The following is a 20766-nucleotide window of genomic DNA, read 5'->3' on the forward strand; positions in this document are numbered from 1 at the left end:
AAATAAATGAGAAATAAAGCAATTATAACATACAAACCATTGTACCGTTCAGACCATTGTACCATTCAGACAGTTGTACCGTACAGGCAGTTGTACCGTACAGGCAGTTGTACCGTACAGACAGTTGTGCCGTACAGACAGTTGTACCGTACAGGCAGTTGTGCCGTACAGACCGTTGTGCCGTTCAGACCGCTGTACCATTCGGGCAGTTGTACCGTTCTGGCAGTTTTACCGTACAGTCGTACCGTACAGACCGTTTTACCGTTCAGACCGTTTTACCGTACAGACAGTTTTACCGTACAGACAGTTTTACCGTACAGACGGTTTTACCGTACAGACAGTTTTACCGTACAGACCGTTGTACCGTACAGACAGTTTTACCGTACAGACAGTTTTACCGTACAGACCGTTTTACCGTACAGACAGTTTTACCGTACAGACAGTTTTACCGTACAGACCGTTGTACCGTACAGACAGTTTTACCGTACAGACCGTTGTACCGTTCAGACTGTTGTACCGTACAGGCAGTTTTACCGTTCAGACTGTTGAACCGTACAGGCAGTTTTACCGTACAGACAGTTATGACATACAGACAGTTGTACCATACAGATGGATAGAATAAAACAGACACACAATTTGCAAACAGGTTTCTTACCTGTAACCAATGCGCCCAGCAGCACAACCCGCCCTCTCCCGGCCCACATGCTGCTCTGCAGGTAAAGACTCTGCTGACTGACTGACGGCAGTGGGAGCGGCCAGCACCTTATATCTTGTTCATGCTCCTCCCCCTCCCCGCCCTTTTTTGCCGGGAAGCGTCATGACATATGTAATAATGGTGCTTGGGATTCCCTGCAGCCCCCAGTTCTGCCTATACACCATTTACTGATTTGCAACTGGGTATCCCCCTGCCTTCCTACATTCTAATTTAAGGAACACACTTAACACATTCTACTAAACTTTTTTAAAGCCTATTTGCACACTTGTACGCACCCCTGCATGCTCAGGTACACAATATACTATTTTCCATTGATCATAAAACAAAGACAGCATGGCCAGCGGATAAAGTATTTTCACCACTACACTCTCATTATCCAATCAATGATTATTCCATTGCATTTTAACGGTGCCCATTTGTTCATTGCCTGTTTTGCTCTGTACAGCTGTTATTGTGTAGGGACACTATTTGGGTGACTTTATTGTTTTTTAGGTTTTCATAGGAAACTAGAATGTAAGTTGACAATATAATGTCTACAGTGTGTCTCTCTGTTGCTGTACTTTTGTATTTAGAGTACCGGGCCCAGACATATCTTATTTCCAGCACATAAATGTAAAGGAATAAGAAAAAAAAAAGGAATAAAAGTAGGGAAGAATAATGCCTGTAACTGGTGTAACAACTAAATAGTGCAGGTGAATGTGTATAAACTAAGCAAGCACTCCCTCTAGTGGTCACTTTGGGGTTATTGCATAAAGAATCCTAGACAAATGGCACTTTAACAGTATAAACCTGTGGTGCTGCTGTGGGCAATGACACATCTCCTAGGCACAGTGCTCAGACTGACCTGCAGGCCCGGATTTGTGGAAAGGCCACAAAGGCCCAGGCCTAGGGCGACACAAGTTTAGGGGCGGCACGCCGCCCCGCCGCAACAGAATTTTTAAATTTGGCTCCCATACGGAGCAGTTGGAACCTCTCCCCACTGCTCCGTATGGGAGTTTGAATATGCGATTGCGCATGCGCACTGGTGACGCACGCGCACTCGGGGGGAGAGGGTGCCGGGGCAGCCTCGGGGCGCTGAGAAGTTAAATCCGGCCCTGCTGACCTGGGAAGATGCTTTTCCAGTTTGTAAATAGTACCAGGCACAATGTGAATTTGTCTCATTTCCTAGACTTATTGCCCTTTCACTCCCATCCAGTTTTCCGCAGAAAACAATTTTAATCATTTTGCTATTGAGGTTTATTATAAGAAAGTTTTAATGCCCACCGTGACATCTCCGGGTCCTTGGACAAATAGATTTATCACTTCTTCACTGCCTGGCGCAGTGTGGGACTGGGGTACCAAGGGCCCACCAGAGAACCAGGCCCCCCTGTAAACTGACCTAAACCCACTAGCATACGCACAACAAAGTGCACATTCTTTGAACTAAAATACAATAGGTGTAGTTAATAATTATTAAATAACATAAAAAAGCAAACACAGTAGAACCCCAATTGGGGTTACTTACACGGATTTTAAGATTTCCTGGAACTGACGCTGTTTTTTCGTGGCCCCATACAGGCAAGTGGTGTCATTTTTTCCCCCCAAATTTTATATTTTTCCAGAATTTACACTGTTTTGACGCCTTCCCCTGGGATTTGTAAAATTGGGGTTCTACTGTTCTATTAAAAATACGTGAAAAGTTCGCAAACTTGCGGACTTGCAAACGCCTGAAGTTCACGCAAATTAGTTCGCCGGCAAACAGTTCGCTACATCTCTACTGCTTGCAGCTATATGTCTTAAGGGCAGGGGCACACGGGGAAATTAGACACCCTGCGACAAATCTTCGTTGTCGCGGGCGGCTAATCTCCTCACAATGCCATCCCACCGGCTAGAGCAGGGGTTCCCAACCGCGGCCCGGTAGGAGGCACAAAATCTTTTACACGGACCGAGGGGGGCGCGGCGCGTAATACATGCAACGCGCTGGGGGGGGCGCTGCGGCCCACTGCCATGCCGTCCGCGGCCTGGCGGTTGGGGACTAGTGATGAGCGAATCTGTTCCGTTTCGCTTCACCGAAAATTTCGCGAATCTTTCAAACGATCCGCGAAACAGTGAAAAATTTGCGAAACGGCGAAAATGTCGTGCGACAAAAAAAAATTGTCGCCCGCGGCTATTGTTTCGTCGCCCGCGACTATTCTTTTGTGATGCCGGCGACAATTTTTGGACGTGCGGCGAATTTTCTGCGGCTAAATTTTTCATCCGTTTCGCGAAACAATCCACCAATGGCGAAACGCGGAAATTCGCCGTGAATCCATGCCTGGTGAAACTTTTTGCCCATCACTATTGGGGACCCCTGGGCTAGAGTGTAAATCACCGGTGGGATGGGATACGCATCGCTGCAATGTCCCGCAGCCGCCCGAAGTTGTTTTGAGAGGAAACTTGGCGAGCAGCCAGGTCTCAAGCTTTGCCTTCCAAACCTCAGTAGAAAATCACTGTAAGCTGACAGGTGCGTTTTTTTCCTACAGATTCTAGTAGTGAGCAGCACCACTACTGGGTGGGGTTTCTTTTCGGCCAGTGAGAGGAGGGGAGGCTTAAGGTCCCCATACACGGGCCGATTATAGCTGCGGATATGGGTCCCTTGGACAGATTCAGCAGCTAATCGGCCCATGTAGGGGCAGAACCGAGCGGCCTGGCCGACCGATATCTGGCCTGAAATTGGGCAGATATCGATCGGCCAAGTTAGAAAATCCAGTCGGATCGGGGACCGCATCGGCTCGTTGATGCGGTCCCCAATCCGAATGCCCCATGGCCACAAATGTAATCCAATCGTTTGGCCCCAGGGCCAAACGATCGGATTATTTTTTTTTTTAAGGTACTTGCTACCCGATATCGCCCACCTGTAGGTGTGGATATCGGGTGAAGATCTGCTCATTTGGCGTCATCGCCAAGCGGGGGATCTGCCCGTGTATGGCCACCTTTAGCCTTATTGAAAATCCGCCCCTGCTCACAGACCTACCTGTATGTGTATCGGGGGGCATGGAATCTCCCACTTACTGTCACTATAACAATACGGGTAAATAGAAAAACGGGAAAATAAATGAGAAATAAAGCAATTATAACATACAAACCATTGTACCGTTCAGACCATTGTACCATTCAGACAGTTGTACCGTACAGGCAGTTGTACCGTACAGACAGTTATACCGTACAGACAGTTGTGCCGTACAGGCAGTTGTGCCGTACAGACCGTTGTACCCTTCGGGCAGTTGTACCGTTCGGGCAGTTTTACCGTACAGACAGTTTTACCGTACAGACAGTTTTACCGTACAGTCGTACCGTACAGACAGTTTTACCGTACAGACAGTTTTACCGTACAGTCGTACCGTACAGACAGTTTTACCGTACAGACAGTTTTACCGTACAGTCGTACCGTACAGACAGTTTTACCGTACAGACAGTTTTACCGTACAGACCGTTATACCGTTCAGACTGTTGTACCGTACAGACAGTTATGACATACAGACAGTTGTACCATACAGATGGATAGAATAAAACAGACACACAATTTGCAGTTTCTTACCTGTAACCAATGCGCCCAGCAGCACAGCCCGCCCTCTCCCGGCCCACATGCTGCTCTGCAGGTAAAGACTCTGCTGACTGACTGACGGCAGTGGGAGCGGCCAGCACCTTATATCTTGTTCTTGCTCCTCCCCCTCCCCGCCCCTTTTTGCCGGTAAGCGTCGTGACGTGAGCAACGTCGGATCTTGACCCGCCTTTCTCCCAACCTTAACCCCTTTGCCTGTTTTACTTACCAACCCCAATAAACACACGGACACCAATTCTTGGGATAAAATGGCCGCAGAACATTTATTAATAACAATTAGAGTTTTAATTTAAAACATATCATAAGAACAAATAAGATAGAAAACAACTCATGAACACAATACAAATGTTTGTATAACAAACAACCAACTTTGAATAAACATAAACCATAACATACACCATAACAAGCCAATAACTGCGCAGCGCAACTGGCGCTGCCAGCTGCCCTTCCAGCCCGGAACCCCCTACCCAACAAAACTCACCTCCTAATCCACTTACTTACCCCTGAGGTTCCAGGCATGCCATCCCCAAACAATTAACAAACTCCCTTCCTAACCAAACCATTGTTTTCCCCCAACTCAATCACCCCGCCAACACCACTCGTTGCCTCCACCTCTATAGGGAGGGAGGGTGGGCGTTTTCCTATGCTGCCTAAAATGGATGAGGAGCGGGAACGTTTTCCAGCTATTTATACCCCAATATGAAACAGCCAATCAGATAAAAAACTGGGAGTGGCTATGTCTGTCCTACTGCTACGTCATGCCCCTGCTTCCCTACGTTTCCCTATGGGTCATTGGGCTACTTGACATACGTAATAATGGTGCTTGGGATTCCCTGCAGCCCCCAGTTCTGCCAATACACCATTTACTGATTTGCAACTGGGTATCCACCTGCCTTCCTACATTCTAATTTATGGAACACACTTAACACATTCTACTAAACTTTTTCCCTGCATGCTCAGGTACACAATATACTATTTTTCATTGATCATTAAACAAAGACAGCATGGCCAGCGGATAAAGTATTTTCACCACTACACTCTCATTGTCCAATCAATGATTATTCCATTACATTTTAATGGTGCCCATTTGTTCATTGCCTGTTTTGCTCTGTACAGCTGTTATTGTGTAGGGACACTATTAGGGTGACTTTATTGTTTTTTAGGTTTTCATGGGAAACTAGAATGTAAGTTGACAATATAATGTCTACAGTGTGTCTCTCTGTTGCTGTACTTTTGTATTTAGAGTACCGGGCCCAGACATATCTTATTTCCAGCACATAAATGTAAAAGAATAAGAAAAAAAAGGAATAAAAGTAGGGAAGAATAATGCCTGTAACTGGTGTAACAACTAAATAGTGCAGGTGAATGTGTATAAACTAAGCAAGCACTCCCTCTAGTGGTCACTTTGGGGTTATTGCATAAAGAATCCTAGACAAATGGCACTTTAACAGTATAAACCTGTGGTGCTGCTGTGGGCAATGACACATCTCCTAGGCACAGTGCTCAGACTGACCTGCAGGCCCGGATTTGTGGAAAGGCCACAAAGGCCCGGGCCTAGGGCGGCACAAGTTTAGGGGTGGCACGCCGCCCCGCCACAACAGAATTTTTAAATTTGGCTCCCATACGGAGCAGTCGGGACCTCTCCCCACTGCTCCGTATGGGAGTTTGAATATGCGATTGCGCACGCGCACTCGTGGGGGGGCGGGGGCCGAGGCGGCCTCGGGGCGCCGAGAAGTTAAATCCGGCCCTGCTGACCTGGGAAGATGCTTTTCCAGTTTGTAAATAGTACCAGGCACAATGTGAATTTGTCTCATTTCCAAGACTTATTGCCCTTTCACTCCCATCCAGTTTTCCGCAGAAAACAATTTTAATCATTTTGCTATTGAGGTTTATTATAAGAAAGTTTTAATGCCCACCGTGACATCTCCGGGTCCTTGGACAAATAGATTTATCACTTCTTCACTGCCTGGCGCAGTGTGGGACTGGGGTACCAAGGGCCCACCAGAGAACCAGGGCCCCCTGTAAACTGACCTAAACCCACTACAGGCCCAATACAGGCAAGTGGTGTCATTTTTTCCCCCCAAATTTTATATTTTTCCAGAATTTACACTGTTTTGACGCCTTCCCCTGGGATTTGTAAAATTGGGGTTCTACTGTTCTATTAAAAATACGCGAAAAGTTCGCAAACTTGCGGACTTGCAAACGCCTGAAGTTCACGCAAATTAGTTCGCCGGCAAACAGTTCGCTACATCTCTACTGCTTGCAGCTATATGTCTTAAGGGCAGGGGCACACGGGGAAATTAGACACCCTGCGACAAATCTTCGTTGTCGCGGGCGACTAATCTCCTCACAATGCCATCCCACCGGCTAGAGCAGGGGTTCCCAACCGCGGCCCGGTAGGAGGCACAAAATCTTTTACACGGACCGAGGGGGGCGGGGCGCGGCGCGTAATACATGCGACGCGCTGGGGGGGGGCGCTGCGGCCCACTGCCATGCCGTCCGCGGCCCGGCGGTTGGGGACTAGTGATGAGCGAATCTGTTCCGTTTCGCTTCACCGAAAATTTCGCGAATCTTTCAAACGATCCGCGAAACAGTGAAAAATTTGCGAAACGGCGAAAATGTCGTGCGACAAAAAAAAATTGTCGCCCGCGGCTATTATTTTGTCGCGCGGCTATTGTTTCGTCGCCCGCGACTATTCTTTTGTGACGCCGGCGAAATTTTTGGACGTGCAGCGAATTTTCTGTGGCAAAATTTTTCATCCGTTTCGCGAAACAATCCACCAATGGCGAAACGCGGAAATTCGCCGTGAATCCATGCCTGGTGAAACTTTTTGCCCATCACTATTGGGGACCCCTGGGCTAGAGTGTAAATCACCGGTGGGATGGGATACGCATCGCTGCAATGTCCCGCAGCCGCCCGAAGTTGTTTTGAGAGGAAACTTGGCGAGCAGCCAGGTCTCAAGCTTTGCCTTCCAAACCTCAGTAGAAAATCACTGTAAGCTGACAGGTGCGTTTTTTTCCTACAGATTCTAGTAGTGAGCAGCACCACTACTGGGTGGGGTTTCTTTTCGGCCAGTGAGAGGAGGGGAGGCTTAAGGCCCCCATACACGGGCCGATTATAGCTGCCGATATGGGTCCCTTGGACAGATTCGGCAGCTAATCGGCCCATGTAGGGGCAGAACCGAGCGGCCTGGCCGACCGATATCTGGCCTGAAATTGGGCAGATATCGATCGGCCAAGTTAGAAAATCCAGTCGGATCGGGGACCGCATCGGCTCGTTGATGCGGTCCCTGATCCGAATGCCCCATGGCCACAAATGTAATCCAATCGTTTGGCCCCAGGGCCAAACGATCGGATTATTTTTTTTTTTTTAAGGTACTTGCTACCCGATATCGCCCACCTGTAGGTGTGGATATCGGGTGAAGATCTGCTCATTTGGCGTCATCGCCAAGCGGGGGATCTGCCCCTGTATGGCCACCTTTAGCCTTATTGAAAATCCGCCCCTGCTCACAGACCTACCTGTATGTGTATCGGGGGGCATGGAATCTCCCACTTACTGTCACTATAACAATACGGGTAAATAGAAAAACGGGAAAATAAATGAGAAATAAAGCAATTATAACATACAAACCATTGTACCGTTCAGACCATTGTACCATTCAGACAGTTGTACCGTACAGGCAGTTGTACCGTACAGACAGTTGTGCCGTACAGACAGTTGTGCCGTACAGACAGTTGTACCGTACAGACAGTTGTACCGTACAGGCAGTTCTGCTGTACAGACCGTTGTGCCGTACCTGTATGTGTATCGGGGGGCATGGAATCTCCCACTTACTATCACTATAACAATACGGGTAAATAGAAAAACGGGAAAATAAATGAGAAATAAAGCAATTATAACATACAAACCATTGTACCGTTCAGACCATTGTACCATTCAGACAGTTGTACCGTACAGGCAGTTGTACCGTACAGACAGTTCTGCTGTACAGACCGTTGTACCGTACAGACAGTTCTGCTGTACAGACCGTTGTGCCGTTCAGACCGCTGTACCATTCGGGCAGTTGTACCGTTCTGGCAGTTGTACCGTTCCGGCAGTTTTACCATACAGTCGTACCGTACAGACCGTTTTACCGTACAGACAGTTTTACCGTACAGACCGTTGTACCGTACAGACAGTTTTACCGTACAGACCGTTGTACCGTTCAGACTGTTGTACCGTACAGGCAGTTTTACCGTTCAGACTGTTGAACCGTACAGGCAGTTTTACCGTTCAGACTGTTGAACCGTACAGGCAGTTTTACCGTACAGACAGTTATGACATACAGACAGTTGTACCGTACAGATGGATAGAATAAAACAGACACACAATTTGCAAACAGGTTTCTTACCTGTAACCAATGCGCCCAGCAGCACAACCCGCCCTCTCCCGGCCCACATGCTGCTCTGCAGGTAAAGACTCTGCTGACTGACTGACGGCAGTGGGAGCGGCCAGCACCTTATATCTTGTTCATGCTCCTCCCCCTCCCCGCCCTTTTTTGCCGGGAAGCGTCGTGACATATGTAATAATGGTGCTTGGGATTCCCTGCAGCCCCCAGTTCTGCCTATACACTATTTACTGATTTGCAACTGGGTATCCCCCTGCCTTCCTACATTCTAATTTAAGGAACACACTTAACACATTCTACTAAACTTTTTTAAAGCCTATTTGCACACTTGTACGCACCCCTGCATGCTCAGGTACACAATATACTATTTTTCATTGATCATAAAACAAAGACAGCATGGCCAGCGGATAAAGTATTTTCACCACTACACTCTCATTATCCAATCAATGATTATTCCATTGCATTTTAATGGTGCCCATTTGTTCATTGCCTGTTTTGCTCTGTACAGCTTTTATTGTGTAGGGACACTATTTGGGTGACTTTATTGTTTTTTAGGTTTTCATGGGAAACTAGAATGTAAGTTGACAATATAATGTCTACAGTGTGTCTCTCTGTTGCTGTACTTTTGTATTTAGAGTACCGGGCCCAGACATATCTTATTTCCAGCACATAAATGTAAAGGAATAAGAAAAAAAAAAGGAATAAAAGTAGGGAAGAATAATGCCTGTAACTGGTGTAACAACTAAATAGTGCAGGTGAATGTGTATAAACTAAGCAAGCACTCCCTCTAGTGGTCACTATGGGGTTATTGCATAAAGAATCCTAGACAAATGGCACTTTAACAGTATAAACCTGTGGTGCTGCTGTGGGCAATGACACATCTCCTAGGCACAGTGCTCAGTCTGACCTGCAGGCCCGGATTTGTGGAGAGGCCACAAAGGCCCGGGCCTAGGGCGGCACAAGTTTAGGGGCGCCATGCCGCCCCGCCGCAACAGAATTTTTAAATTTGGCTCCCATACGGAGCAGTCGGAACCTCTCCCCACTGCTCCGTATGGGAGTTTGAATATGCGATTGCGCATGCGCACTCAAGGGGGGGCGGGGGCCGAGGCGGCCTCGGGGCGCCGAGAAGTTAAATCCGGCCCTGCTGACCTGGGAAGATGCTTTTCCAGTTTGTAAATAGTACCAGGCACAATGTGAATTTGTCTCATTTCCTAGACTTATTGCCCTTTCACTCCCATCCAGTTTTCCGCAGAAAACAATTTTAATCATTTTGTTATTGAGGTTTATTATAAGAAAGTTTTAATGCCCACCGTGACATCTCCGGGTCCTTGGACAAATAGATTTATCACTTCTTCACTGCCTGGCGCAGTGTGGGACTGGGGTACCAAGGGCCCACCAGAGAACCAGGGCCCCCTGTAAACTGACCTAAACCCACTAGCATACGCACAACAAAGTGCACATTCTTTGAACTAAAATACAATAGGTGTAGTTAATAATTATTAAATAACATAAAAAAGCAAACACAGTAAAACCCCAATTGGGGTTACCTACCCAGATTTTAAGATTTCCTGGAACTGACGCTGTTTTTTCGTGGCCCCATACAGGCAAGTGGTGTCATTTTTTCCCCCAAAATTTAATATTTTTCCAGAATTTACACTGTTTTGACGCCTTCCCCTGGGATTTGTAAAATTGGGGTTCTACTGTTCTATTAAAAATGTATTTAAAAAATGTATGACAGAGAAATTAGTTATTTTATAGATTTACTTAAATGACAATACATGCCATGTAAATACCAGCCCAACAGCCCAATGAACCTTGAAAGGTAGCCCACGTGGTTTTGTAGCAGTTAGATTACATTACAGCTTCACATGCCCAGTTTTCCCAGATTGAGTAATGGGAAATTATTGTGTTATTAAGTGTATATAGAAACCCCTGATTTTTTTCGGAAATGGCTCTTTTAAGGGCTATGGCACAAGCACTAGTGTCAGGGGCAGGCACTGGTGCTAACATTTCACACCTCTGGTCATGCCCATTCCCACACCTTGTGTCTCAACCCTTCTCCTTGTAGAGTGTAAGCTCTTTTGGGAAGGGCTCTCTTCACCTCTTGTATCGGTTATTGGTTGCTTTATATCAGGGATCCCCAACCAGTGGCTCGAGGGCAACATGTTGCTCCCCAACCCCTTGGATGTTGCTCTCAGCGCCCCCAAAACAGGGAGTTATTTTTGAATTCCTGACTTGGGGGCAAGTTTTGGTTGAATAAAAACAAGATTTCTTACCAAATAAAGCCCCTGTAAGCAGATAGGGTGCATAGAGGCCCCTAATAGCCAATCACAGCCCTTATTTGGCTCCTCCATGAACTTTTATGGTGCTTGTGTTGCTCCCAAAGCCTTTTTACATTGACTGTGGCTCAGAAGTAAGAAAGGTTGGGGATCCCTGCTTTATATGTTACTCTGTATGTCCATTGTATGAAACCCACTTATTGTACAGCGCTGCAGAATATGTTGGCGCTTTATAAATAAATGTTAATAATAATAAATGTTAATAATAGCTAATTTTACATGCTTCAAACATACGGTTTTTGTTAACCCAAACAATATAGTGCTAACGCACCTTGCGCCACCCTGAGATATTGATTTGGGAATATTCCCATATTATTTAGTCATACTTACGAATTGTATTTCATTTATTTTAATCTATATGTCTTTAATTTACCATGTTTTCCCGGTGTCCCAGTGGGCCAGTCCGACAATGCCAGCAGCCCAGCAGACTGCTCTTTTTGCATGCCCTAAATAAATAAATGTTAATAATAAATGCCGTAAGCCTTATGGCAAGTTTTAGTAGGGAGGGGTGTGTAAAGCAGTGACCTCTGCTGGTCATTAACCTAAACAGCACTCATGACTGGCATAAGGGATGGTGGGATTATATAAGGAGAGGGTTTTGTTAGTGGGTGCAGTGAGGGACAAGAGCTCTGGGAGGGAAGAGCAGCATTAGGACAAGGTGGGGATGGTGGCACTTTATAACACTGTTACCCAACCTCCAGCCCTTGAGTTGCTGATGTACAACTCCCTGCTACCCCTTAATAACATTGGGAGGGAGATTCAGTGGAGCTCTGAAACAGTTTGATAAATATTATATATTGGCAAGTGATTATATGAGCATTAATAAACAATATTCCCTCAGTGGGGTGTATGGTTAGCAATCCGCACACCCTGGGACTCCTACAAAGAGCTGTCACAGTGAGGGATTCTCACAGAAATGGGTTCATACTATGCCAGTAGAGGGAGCAATAATACTGGCTTTCATTCAGAATTATGCATTTGTCTGATATATACAGGTATATTATCCGGAAACCTGTTATCCAGAAAGTTCCAAACTACAGAAAGGCCATCTCCCCATATACCATAGACCTTGTACTTGATCCCAACTGAGATATAATTAATCCTTATAGGAGCCAAGACAAAATGTTATTTAATTAATGTTTAAATAATTTTTTTAGTAGACTTAAGGGATGGAGATCTGAATTACGGAAGGTCTCTTATCCAGAGAACCCCAGGTTCCTAGCATTCTGGATAACAGATCCCATACCTATATAGTTGGTTTGACACCATAGGCAAACACACATCTGTTTTACCTTTCAACCTCTCTCGCATATCCACATATTCCATGGTTTCTTCTTGTTATTACTAAGACAATGACCAAAGGGCAATAATTCTTTCTCAGGGTTATTGTAGACAGTGATATCATCAGGCAAAGAACTGAAATAGCCATTTGCACAGAGTGTGGGTGTGACAGCAGCCTTATTTACAGAAAGCATTCTAAGCACGGTGTCTGTTACAAAATAAAAGGGAAAGTAAAGTGACTGGTACCAGTATATTAATATATATAAAGTGCTTTTATTTTTGGTGCAAATGGTCTTTTAAATGTCACTGGCTCCTTGTTGGTTTCTTACTTACACAGGTGGGATAAACAGAATGTGTTCTATTGGCCTCAATTCCCTGACCACAACATTGTCATTGAAACTAAGATACTGGCTCGCTTGACCCAATTTACTGCAACTTGCAAGGTACAGTGCTTGTATTTTAGTGCATTGGGAACAATTCCTGCAGAAATTACAGTTCAGCTACAATTACATTGGATTACTTGGAAAAAAAACATGGCAACTGGCTTCTGTACAAATTGCTGTTAGCACACTGTATGGCTTTCTTAATGTAAATGATGTTTTTCTCTCATTCTTGCCCTTTAATGATTTCAGATACAGGCATTTCTGCCTAATGATCCCCAGGTTGCATATAGGGAACATTCACACATAGGGAAAACCTCTGTCTGCTGGAAACATCTAAGGGGTCAATTATAACCTTGGAGCAGTGTGCAAAGTGTAGAAGGCACTAGGGGGGTGCAAGTGCACTAAGGGGTGTGAGGGGGCTGCTCCTACCTTGGGTGCCTGAATGATCAATGAAGAAGGGAGGGGGTTGTCTGAGTGTCCCCCTCCGCCTGCCCATCATGAATGGAAATGCTGCCTAATGCAGGCTGGGTTCCATTCTGGGCACAGTCTCTAGGTCTCTGTGCTTTTGCACAATGGCCCCCAAAGGGTAACAAAAATGGCCAACTGTGTGGGGCATTGTAACTGGACCCAACTGTTTTCACCACCTGCAGGTCTCAGTGCCCTGTGTTGGAGAGCAGAGCCCTATAGATGCCCTGAAATTTCCCAGGGTGCAAGTGCATGTTAGATGAGAATTAGGAGGTGCGCACTTGCTCCCCTTAGTGTTCTACCGACTTGCATCCCAGGGGGAAAGGCAAGTAAACCTTACCGTTCATTTCAGTTCATAGTGCTGCAACTTAATAACACACGGAATGGAATGGTGACAACTGCTGAGCGGCAAAAACCACACATAGATAAACAGAATGTAAGGAAGGAAATAATGCACCCTGTGTGGGTACGGAGGCTGCTCACAGGATCCTGTAAATGTGTAAAACAGTGCTGTTCACAAGCTTTTGGGCAAGATTAGTGGCTCATTTCTGCCGCCTCGGGTATGGCGTGGGCCGAGTGATGGAAAGAACAACATATATAGTATAATAATGTTTATTAAACACAAAAGTAATATACTTACAAATGCCTGAGAAGAAAACAGCACATAATAGAATAAGGCATGGATACCTAAAAAAAGGAAAATTGTATCATACTTACCGTGATTTTGCTTTCCTGGCCACTCCATGTCAAGGTTAAAAGTGTTGACATGGAGTGGCCAGGGAAACCTGAAAATCCACCTTAATTGGAGGAAAAGTGTGATAAAGAAATAGTTTTATACAGTGTCCATGGCTTCGCAATACAGGCTACAGCATCAAATATGACTCTATATATATGTTTTCTAGGGAACCAGGAACAAAATCTGGGAAAATATGAAATGGGCGGTATCTAAAATTGGGGAATTATTGTAAAAACTACAACAACTGCGTCAACTACAACAAAAAATATAAAATGCAGGAAAAGTTCCTGGAGGCAAACAGGGTTTTTTAAGGAAAATTATGAATTAATTTAAACAACAACTTGGGAACATGAAGCCGCTTTATGTACATGGAATATAAATACATAAACAGGCTCACTGACAAAAGCATACAGTCAGTATTGCCTACAGCAGGGATCCCCAACCTTTTATACCCGTGAGCCACATTTAAATGGAAAAAGTGTTGGGGAGCAACACAAGCATGAAAAAGGTTCCTGGGGGTGCAAATATAGAGCTATAATTGGCTACTAAATAGCCCCTATGTGGACTGGCAGCCTACAGAAGGCTTTTTTGGTTTTTATGCAACCAAAACTTGCCTTCTTACCATAAATTTTTAAAAAAGCACCTGATTTGAGGCCACTGGGAGCAACACCCAAGGGGTTGGTGAGCAACATGTTGCCCCTGAGCCACTGGTTGGGGATCACTGGCCTACAGGATGGGTGCAACTTACATGTAAGTGAATGGCATTTCTGTTCCTATTAGTGCCCCTTGGGTCATAAATGAGCATCTCCGGCCCTATACTGTCACTTGGCTGGAACAACAATATCCTTCCTAAATATCCCAGTTTGTTACTGCCCATAAATAATAATAACGATAAGCCGCCCCCGTCTGTAGGAACATATGAGACAGGTACTTGTGTCCTGTACTGACCACACGTGGGTTTCCTGTTAGATTATGTCTTTTCATTTGAAGATGGCAATGACAGAACGCACCTACTTCTTATGCACGGCTTCTTTTATTCTGGTTTTAGGTAAATATCTTACTTTTTAAAAAATCTTAGCCTATATTTTAAATCTGTGAACTTGGGGGACTGTCAAGATTTTGACCAAATATTTAGCGTTTCTGGGTACACTGTGCTGGACACATGTCACGGGGTATATAGAGTGTTGATCCTGGGGCTGCTGCTGCCCCCACTCTCCCCCCAGAGGGGGCTGCAGTGCTAGTGCAGAGAGCGCTATTGCACTCTTGTATTTGTTTTAGAAAACAAACATTTGGCTCTTAAAGTTAGCCGAGGCAGCTTTTTGCCACCCTGGTAACTGGCCGCTCACTGCCGCCTGAGGCAAGGTTCTCCCCGGGTATTTATTGAAGTGGGACAGCTAAAAGCGTATGGGTCCTGGTAGAAATCATGGTTCAGGGATCCTCAACTAATGTATTTCTTTAACTATATACTAAATAAAGGCTCACTCTGTCTCTCATTATAGGCTTCTTTGTTTACCTTTTTGGGTTCTTCTTATTGAAATGGGGTCCAAGGCAGTAAGGGGCAAAACAGAGCAGATCATTTTGCCTGTGACCCCAGGCTCAGTATTGCAACCCCACCTTAAAATGATCCACTAGTGGCTTTAATACGAGGCCTCTTGACTTCCCCGGCTCCTTTTACCTTGGGCACTTTTCTGATTTACACTTCTTTCTCTCTACATGGGCAGTTTTACATCTTACATAGTTTTTGGTTAGTCTGCAGGTAAAGGGTAAGTAATCCTGCTCTGTGTCTTGTAAAATGTTGGTCTGGTTCTCAGTGTACAGTATATATAGGAGAAGACAGGTGAGCACCAGGAATGATATATAGTGGGTCCTACACCGTTTAGCTGGACTCCTGTGCATGGGCTGCAGGGACTCAGTTGGAAGTTCCATTAGGATGAGATTTAGGAACAATACCTATTGGTTATAATGCTTAATTTATTAGATACAAGGTAATGCTTATTGTGCCATTATACCTTTCTTTTTAGGGGCCACAGCAGCGCATGAACTGATCACTTATGAGAATGCTACATCAGGCACCATAGGTCAGTCTGTGCTCCTGCCCATCTCCTATAGGCTCGCCCGTCAGTTTGCCAGTTATACCATCCAATGGGAGACAGGCAACTGGACCATTCTGTACTACAGAGTAACAAACAGCACCACTGATCCGCAAGGATGTCCTACATGGGAAAATGGGAAGGCGACAATATTCCACAAGTACAAGGGCCGAGTTCAGTTCTTCGGGCTCAATGGTTCCCTCATTCTCTGGGACCTGCAGCTGAATGATACTGGCAGTTATCGGGTCGTACTCACAAGTACTGGGAACATCACTGAAAAGCAAATCAGGGTGACAATCACAGAGACTCCAATATCTTCAGGTAGGTGCAACTCCAAAGCTTTTAAATGTGCCTAAAATTAACTTTGATAGGACTTTCTGTTTGGAATAATCACCAGAACTTCAGGGGCTGCCCTTGAATTCATAGTACTACTGGGCTGTGTTCCCTGATGGGCTGTTCTGTGCTTATGTTGGCCATAATCCAGTTATTTTATCATTACAGACGCACAAAAGATGCCCAACTTGGAAACCATCATTATCCGCACTATTCTCTGTTTCTGTGTTGTATTTGTGTTGGTTTTTCTTATCATACGGTGTGAATGCCAGCCTGCCAGCCAAATGGACAGATGCACAACTTGCCCAACACAGGGATGGACACACACTATTGTTTCATTTGTTCAGACCTCCAGCCCAAGAGAGGAGATAGACAGAGAGTGATACTTTGGAGTAACCAAATTGTGCACTAAGGCCTCCCATGGGAATCTCAGAACTGTAGGATTAGCAATATCAATATATAGTGAGTGTTGTGTATGTATTGGCCCATGTTGTGCAATAGAGATATTTTACATTTGCTGTGTGTGTCATCCAGAACAACTGGTTTACATACATTTATATATCTTGATAAAGGTCTGCATGCCACAATAAACTTTTTCCCACACTTTAACTTTTTGTGCCACTTCTTTGATTATATATGGTGAAAAAATGTACCCCCTGTTGTAAAATATAGAGATATTATAAGTCACAGAGGAGCTCCATGACCATATAAAGGCTGAAGGCTGAGTGCTTTCATTCAGGTCATGGAACCTTGAGGTGACTGCTAAGGCCAATGCCACACGGGGCTGATTCTTCTGGCATCAGCCTCCTACCTTGCTTGCGCCCACAAGCATTGTCTCCACCCTCGGCAAAGAAACATAAGATTTTACATTTCAGAGCCGATATCCGCCGTGTGTCCCTGTACCCGGGGTGGAGACAATGCTTGCGGGTGTAGGCAAGGTAGGAGGCTGAGAATCAGCCCTGTGTGGCAGTAGTGTAACTTGGTTGTGCCCATACACAGCCCATTAATTCTCATTGCAGGGTATTTCCATCCCTGCTCTATAAAATTGTAGCTGAGCTTTCAGGGGAGGACAGACCTTCCATACAAGCCATTCCCCCAACCTGTTTAAGCCCCTGCCAAGCTCCGTTCCCTTTTACCAACTCTGGGACCCCTATGAACTATAAGTCACTGAGAGTCAGACACCCCCCACCCCCAGGAAAGGCCTTATAGTAACCTTCAGTTCAGCGCTACATCAATTCTGCTATGTTTCTAATTAGATTGGACTGATCCAAAGGGCAAGAGTATCCCTGCAAGTGGGAGATCATTGGAATTGGGCTTGAACTTACAAGGAGTCTCTATAAATACACTACATATTCCTGCCAAACTGTACTTAGTACGGGAGAATGCATATGCTAGAATAGATTTGTGGCTGTTCCCACTGAATTGGGCTTAGTCCCAAGAAACACCTACAGTGGCACAGATTTATAGTATGTGGTTCAATTTGTTCTGTAAATTTTAGGGTTTATTTCTGCTGCTGCTATTCCTACCAAATCATATGATCTGCCATTTTTACCTGTTGATTCCTAATAGTGATACAATAGTGATTCCCTGTTTGCTTCTTGATTGGGGATTAATATACCAGACTATTGTACAGGTATGGGACCTGGGACTTTCTGGTTTAGGGGTCTTTCTGCAATACTGTTTTATTATTACAGAGAAAAGGGAATCATTTAACCATTAAATAAACCCAATAGGGCTGTTCTGCCCCCAATAAGGGGTAATTATTTCTTAGCTGGGATCAAGTACAGGTACTGTTTTATTATTACAGAGAAAAGGGAATCATTTAACCATTAAATAAACCCAATAGGGCTGTTCTGCCCCAATAAGGGGTAATTATATCTTAGTTGGGATCAAGTACAGGTACTGTTTTATTATTACAGAGAAAAGGGAATCATTTAACCATTAAATAAACCCAATAGGGCTGTTCTGCCCCCAATAAGGGGTAATTATATCTTAGTTGGGATCAAGTACAGGTACTGTTTTATTATTACAGAGAAAAGGGAATCATTTAACCATGAAATACAGTGCCCCCCATACACAGTGCTCCCAATTGCCACCATAGACAGTACCCCCCATAGACAGAAGAGGAAGGTGAGGGTGTTGTGCAACTACACCTCTCTTGCTGCTATGCAGAAAAATGAAAGCAGAGGGCGCCAGAGGTTCTTGCAAATAACAAAATAATAAGTGTTTATTGAACATCGACAGGGTTACTCACAATACAGCTTCAGAGGCCAGTGGTACAGGCAACACATACTGAGTGTATATGCAGACTGGCAGGAATCTCACTTTACTTTTGCGACACACCCCGTAGTGGATCCCTCAGGGAATTCTCTATCCTGATTCCCTATTCACTGGGATCCCTACACTACAGGCAATATGGCCTGGGAGAGATATCTCCAAAAAAACTTCAAATCCTATGCAGGAGCTCATGCTGCTCATTCTAGCTCAACCCTAACTGCCTTACAGCCCTAGAGGGTACTATACAGGGAGCTACACCTGCCACTATCTAATGCCTCATTCACGGGGCCCTGTTCCCGACTTCACTGGGCCTGGGCTCTCAGCAACACCGACCCTGTCCCTCAGGTGGAAGCAAACAGGAAGATGCCACTCCTTTCCCAGCACTATACCAAAGTAAGGCAGGAAGTGGTCACCATTCCGTCTAACCAATAGCACACATATTAATAAACTCACTTAGATGCATTCCCTTCTGCCCAGCAAGGGAACTGAACCTGTAGGGATTTAAAGCCATAGGGGCCATTTAATCCTATGGGTCCCTACACAAGCTTTATTGGATATTTGCCAAGAATGCTGTTCCTGTGTGCTGCAGGGGGGGGGGCATACGGAGAGGGGAGGCGGCAATGTGTAACTGACTGAGGAGAATATAGCAACCACAGAAATGTTCCAAGTCTTCAGTTCTTTCTGAGTTTTTGTAAATGCAAAGCAGCCTCCGAGGGGAAATTTAGAATGCTAAGAACTCACAAACCCTGGGGTTTAGCAACAAACAGAACTGGTTCAAAAAAATTGTTATTTACCCCTGGAACTATAGCAGGGTGACTGTTACCCCAATGTTTCTATATATCTGTAACCTTGTTATGGGCTAAGGGGGCCCAGCCTGAAGGCTAGTTAGGGGGGGGATTTGGGGTGAGTGCTTATTTGTGCCCTGGGTACCCCTGGAACTATAGCGGGGTGACTGTTACCCCAATGTTTCTATATATCTGTAACCTTGTTATGGGCTAAGGGGGCCCAGCCTGAAGGCCAGTTAGGGGGGATTTGGGGTGAGTGCTTATTTGTGCCCTGGGTACCCCTGGAACTATAGCGAGGTGACTGTTACCCCAATGTTTCTATATATCTGTAACCTTGTTATGGGCTAAGGGGGCCCAGCCTGAAGGCCAGTTATGGGGGATTTGGGGTGAGTGCTTATTTGTGCCCTGGGTACCCCTGGAACTATAGCAGGGTGACTGTTACCCCAATGTTTCTATATATCTGTAACCTTGTTATGGGCTAAGGGGGCCCAGCCTGAAGGCCAGTTAGGGGGGGATTTGGGGTGAGTGCTTATTTGTGCCCGGGGAACCCCTGGAACTATAGCAGGGTGACTGTTACTCCAATGTTTCTATATATCTGTAACCTTGTTATGGGCTAAGGGGGCCCAGCCTGAAGGCCAGTTAGGGGGAGATTTGGGGTGAGTGCTTATTTGTGCCCTGGGTACCCCTGGAACTATAGCAGGGTGACTGTTACCCCAATGTTTCTATATATCTGTAACCTTGTTTATGGGCTAAGGGGGCCCAGCCTGAAGGCCAGTTAGGGGGAGATTTGGGGTGAGTGCTTATTTGTGCCCTGGGTACCCCTGGAACTATAGCAGGGTGACTGTTACCCCAATGTTTCTATATATCTGTAAACCTTGTTATGGGCTAAGGGGGCCCAGCCTGAAGGCCAGTTAGGGGGAGATTTGGGGTGAGTGTTTATTTGTGCCCTGGGTACCCCTGGAACTATAGCGGGGTGACTGTACCCCAATGTTTCTATATATCTGTAACCTTGTTATGGGCTAAGGGGGCCCAGCCTGAAGGCCAGTTAGGGGGGATTTTGGGGTAAGTGCTTATTTGTGCCCTGGGTACCCCTGGAACTATAGCAGGGTGACTGTTACCCCCCAATGTTTCTATATATCTAATAAAACCTTGTTATGGGCTAAGGGGGGCCCAGGCACTGAAGGCCAGTTAGGGGGAGATTTGGGGTGAGTGCTTATTTGTGCCCTGGGTACCCCTGGAACTATAGCAGTGTGACTGTTACCCCAATGTTTTCTTATATATCTGTAACCTTGTTATGGGCTAAGGGGGCCCGCCTGAAGGCCAGTTAGGGGGGGATTGGGGTGAGTGCTTATTGTGGCCCTGGGTACCCCTGGAACTATAGCAGGGTGACTGTTA

At 45.5% G+C, this 20766-nt stretch overlaps 1 protein-coding gene across 1 annotated transcript; it reads left to right on the forward strand.

The window, feature by feature from the left end:
- Window positions 1-15422: 15422 nt before the first annotated feature.
- Window positions 15423-16915, forward strand: LOC100492080. The gene is made up of 3 exons (XM_031891064.1): window positions 15423-15437; window positions 15865-16297; window positions 16478-16915. The coding sequence occupies exons 1-3, from the start codon at window positions 15423-15425 to the stop codon at window positions 16690-16692; spliced, it is 663 nt and encodes a 220-aa protein (XP_031746924.1). The 3' UTR covers window positions 16693-16915.
- The last annotated feature ends 3851 nt before the right edge of the window (window positions 16916-20766 follow it).

This window comes from Xenopus tropicalis, chromosome 8 (assembly GCF_000004195.4).
Source record: "Xenopus tropicalis strain Nigerian chromosome 8, UCB_Xtro_10.0, whole genome shotgun sequence".
NCBI classification, from domain to species: domain Eukaryota; kingdom Metazoa; phylum Chordata; class Amphibia; order Anura; family Pipidae; genus Xenopus; species Xenopus tropicalis.